The 5,000-nt window shown below is 35.9% G+C and overlaps 1 protein-coding gene across 2 annotated transcripts in view; it reads right to left on the reverse strand.

Annotated features, from left to right (window-relative positions):
* The window catches only part of gria2b (glutamate receptor, ionotropic, AMPA 2b), a 75,884-nt gene that overhangs the window by 50,555 nt on the left and 20,329 nt on the right, over positions 1–5,000 (reverse strand). For both annotated transcript variants that reach the window (XM_060926786.1, XM_060926787.1), the window contains exon 2: positions 524–763. In XM_060926786.1, the coding sequence (XP_060782769.1) occupies positions 524–763 (240 nt within the window). The remainder of the gene's footprint in view (positions 1–523; positions 764–5,000) is intronic.

Genomic DNA, 5,000 nt, shown 5'->3' on the forward strand with positions numbered 1-5,000 from the left:
TCTCCATCTCTCTCTGTCTCTCTCCCCCTCTCTCAGTCTCTCACCTCCCTCTCCATCTCTCTCTCCCTCCCTCTCCATCTCTCTCTCTCCCTCTCCATCTCTCTCTCCCTTTCTCTCCCTCTCCATCTCTCTCTCTCTCTCTCTCTGTCTTATTTGGAAGTTCTTGAATTAAAATTAAATTCTATTTGAACTGATAGCATGACATGTAAATAAAGATGCTTTGAAAGACATTGATCATCAGCAGCAATGTAAACAATGGTTCCTCTTCTTTACAACACCCAGTTTACTCACTGCACACACACACACACACACACACACACACACACACACACACACACACACACACACACGTTGATTATTTCCCTACAACAGCACAACCTGATGTGTGTTATGTTGATTCCATAGCTAGCTCGCTAACATCGCTGTATAATAGGGTTCTGAATGCAGTGTAGCTAGCCGGCTAGTGTTCTGCTAAAGGATGCTCAGAGTCTATAAACATAAATCGATAAATAAATAAGCGTACCTCGGTCACTGTCGTACAGATAAGCAAATTTGTCCCACTTGTAGTACTCAATCAGACTCAGTAAAGGTCCTTTAATGTCGGGCCTCATCTGCAGGATGAACTGCTGCGATCCGTCCAGAGGAAAACTCGGAGTGATGAAGGAGACGTGCAGTGTTCCGCAGAACGATGTTATTGTGTTCACAGACTTCTTATCGTAGAATCCAAAAATGGCATAAACTCCTCGTGAAAACTGTGAACAGACTACACACACACACACACACACACACACACACACACACACACACACACAGAGGCTTAGACCTGGTCTAATTCGTGCTCTTGATATACAGAACACACAACATGCTCACTGTGGTTATAAAGCTGTAATAACACTGTTGCTAGGCAACTGAGCATAAGTTAGCTAATGACAGAAGTCAGTGTTTGTGGTTAGCCGGCACACAAATAAACTCATTTATATGGACCATGCAAACACGCAGTGACTGTGGAAATAAGAAAAAATGTCCGGAACTTCAACATTTACCTCAGATCTGTTGTTAAATGTCTAAAAATGACTTTAATTACACATTAATTACACGTTAATTATACTTTAATTACAGTTAGCATCAAGAGCTGTATTGATAAGCAACAATTTTACATCACAGCATCTGATCCTGAAGCATTTAGAACCAAAATTCTCACTGTATCAGGTAAAAGAGAACCTAGCTGCTTTTATTTATTTATTTATTTGCTTGCTTGTTTGCTTGTTTTAGATTATAAGTCCAATGTAAAAATTTAACTTCTTGATTAGATTCTGAATGCCACACCCACCTGTTGTTTAGCTCCACCCACATAAGCAGAGAAGCTTTTATTTCTGAGCAAGAAAAACAAATGGTGGGAATTACAGGGACTCGGTGGCGTGCGTACTTTTCTTTCATAAATATAATTCCTGAGAAATTTTAGGCCTTTTTTTTTTTTCCGGGTCATGGCGTTTGAATGTGCTTTGTTTGACAGATGCTTTGTTTTTACATGACCTGCACATCATAAATTCAAAAATTAATCCAAGTTCAGGATTTTTAATTTGTTTGTGTGACCCGAGCAGCCGAGCGTAAAAGAACACAGCGGAGTTCAGAGAGTCCGTCTGAATCGTGGCTCAATGAAACGTTTAATTAAGAGTTAAAAACCTACAGCGTAAACTGAGACAGAGAGAAAGGAAGAGAGAGAAGGGACGAGATGAGGGACGAGAGAAAGCTATTAGAGAGCCGGTCACATCTGAGTGCTTTTCAGTGACACAGGGCCATTAACATGCTGAAGAGACGAGTGCACACTCCACTGTGGGGCAAAATTACTGTGTGGGGTGACGGCTCGTGCTCCTTTAAGCCTCCGTATATTTATTTTTTTTAACAAAACAACTAAATCCTCTCTGAGAAAAGAATCATTTATTGAGAAAAAAATCCACCTGTAAATCCTGATGAAGTGTCTGCAAACTGCTCAGCTCTTTCCTTATTAAACAAACCCCATGTTCATCTTTTATTGCACAGATAAAAAAATAATCTCAAAGCAGTACGCTGAGTCGGATTTATTCACACAAGAACACCAAGTGCTCCGGACACTGAAAACTCCAAATCAAAAACAAAACTCTGAAACAAAAAACAAAACTCTGAAACAAAAAAACAAATCTCTGAATCAAAACAAAACTTCAAATCAAAAATAAAACTCTGAATCCAAACAAATGTCTGAAACAAAACAACTCTGAAACAAAAACAAAACTCTGAAACAAAAACAGAACTCTGAAACAAAAACAGAACTCCAAAACAAAAACAGAACTCTGAAACAAAAACAGAACTCCAAAACAAAAACAAAACTGAAAGAAAAACAAAACTCCAAATCAAAAACAGAACTCTGAAACAGAAACAGAACTCTGAAACAAAAGCAGAACTCCGAATCAAAAATAACTCTGAAACAAACAGAACTCTGAAACAAAAACAGAACTCTGAAACAAAAACAGAACTCCGAATCAAAAATAACTCAAACAAACAGAACTCCAAAACAAAAACAAAACTGAAACAAAAACAAAACTCTGAAACAAAAACAAAACTGAAAGAAAAACAGAACTCTGAAAGAAAAACAGAACTCTGAAAGAAAAACAGAACTCTGAAACAAAAATAGAACTCCGAAAAAAACAAAACTGAAAGAAAAACAGAACTCTGAAACAAAAACAGAACTCTGAAAGAAAAACAAAACTCAAAACAAAAACAGAACTCTGAAAGAAAAACAGAACTCTGAAAGAAAAACAGAACTCCAAAACAAAAACAAAACTCTGAGTCAAAAACAGAACTCCGAAACAAAAACAGAACTCTGAAAGAAAAACAAAACTCAAAACAAAAACAGAACTCTGAAACAAAAACAGAACTCTGAAAGAAAAACAGAACTCCAAAACAAAAACAGAACTCCGAAACAAAAACAGAACTCTGAAAGAAAAACAAAACTCAAAACAAAAACAGAACTCTGAAACAAAAACAGAACTCTGAAAGAAAAACAGAACTCCAAAACAAAAACAGAACTCCGAAACAAAAACAGAACTCTGAAAGAAAAACAAAACTCAAAACAAAAACAGAACTCTGAAAGAAAAACAGAACTCTGAAAGAAAAACAGAACTCTGAAACAAAAATAGAACTCCGAAAAAAAACAAAACTGAAAGAAAAACAGAACTCCGAAACAAAAACAGAACTCTGAAAGAAAAACAAAACTCAAAACAAAAACAGAACTCTGAAAGAAAAACAGAACTCTGAAAGAAAAACAAAACTCCAAAACAAAAACAAAACTCCGAGTCAAAAACAGAACTCCGAAACAAAAACAGAACTCCGAAACAAAAACAGAACTCTGAAAGAAAAACAAAACTCAAAACAAAAACAGAACTCTGAAAGAAAAACAGAACTCTGAAAGAAAAACAGAACTCTGAAACAAAAATAGAACTCCGAAAAAAAACAAAACTGAAAGAAAAACAGAACTCCGAAACAAAAACAGAACTCTGAAAGAAAAACAAAACTCAAAACAAAAACAGAACTCTGAAAGAAAAACAGAACTCTGGAAGAAAAACAGAACTCTGAAACAAAAATAGAACTCCGAAAAAAAACAAAACTGAAAGAAAAACAGAACTCCGAAACAAAAACAGAACTCTGAAAGAAAAACAAAACTCAAAACAAAAACAGAACTCTGAAAGAAAAACAGAACTCTGAAAGAAAAACAAAACTCCAAAACAAAAACAAAACTCCGAGTCAAAAACAGAACTCCGAAACAAAAACAGAACTCCGAAACAATAACAGAACTCTGAAAGAAAAACAAAACTCAAAACAAAAACAGAACTCTGAAAGAAAAACAGAACTCCGAAAGAAAAACAAAACTCCAAAAGAAAAACAAAACTCCAAAAGAAAAACAAAACTCTGAAAGAAAAACAGAACTCCGAAAGAAAAACAAAACTCCAAACCAAAAACAAAACTCCGAAGCAAAAACAGAACTCTGAATCAAAACAAAACTTCAAATTAAAAATAAATATCTGAATCAAAACAAAACTCAGAATCCAAATCAATTTCTTACATTTATTCTAAAAAAAAAAGGAGACAGAAACCAATGGAGTGTGTGTGTGTGTGTGTGTGTGTGTGTGTGTGTGTGTGTGTGTGTGTGTGTGTGTGTGTGAGAAAGAGAAACTTGCTGATTTGCAGATTGCTGTGGTGTAAGAGGGAATGAAACACACTAAAATAATTTAAACCAGTCAGTTATTAATGATGTTTATTTCTGCATCCTTTATACCAACCAGAAGTTGATTATTTTCCTGTAACCGCACGCCCTGAACTGCTTTATTCCTCTCACACCACAGCAGTTTACCAATTTACACTTTTATAGTTCTATTTAATCTTTGTGAAACGAGTTCTCACTGACGTTATAGCAGCGATAAACACTCGTTCCCTCACCAGGCTCTTTATTCTCTCTTCAAGGTAATGAGAGAAAAATATAAATCAAAGTTTGCTCCATCAGGTTTCTGAGAAACTGTAAAGAAGTGTAAACTCTTCTTTCCTGAAGACATCAGAAAACTGAAAGTTCCAGCTTCAGCTCTGACTGATACACAATGAAACTTTCATGCATCGCACCATGAGTTCTTCATGACCCTTATTTTTATCCTCAGTGCAGATATTTTATTGCCTTTCTATCAGATGTATCGATCAGATTATTGTGTGAATCGTGCTCCTGGATTTTCATCCGGCTTCTAGAGATTTCCGAACACAGAGTTAGCGTTCCAGTATTTGGGATGGAGAAGAATTCATGAGAGTAATTCATCAAAATCAAACAGCATCGAATGATTTTCCTCCGTGAGATAGAAACTGGGTGACCTTGGAATAAAGATGGAGAGATGGTGAGGAAAAGAGAGATGGTGTTGAGAGACAGAGATAGAGAGAGAAAAATATACTGAGAAAAGTGGAGATGAAAGAAGATAAAAATAGAG

This window comes from Neoarius graeffei, chromosome 8, assembly GCF_027579695.1.
Source record: "Neoarius graeffei isolate fNeoGra1 chromosome 8, fNeoGra1.pri, whole genome shotgun sequence".
NCBI classification, from domain to species: Eukaryota; Metazoa; Chordata; class Actinopteri; order Siluriformes; family Ariidae; genus Neoarius; species Neoarius graeffei.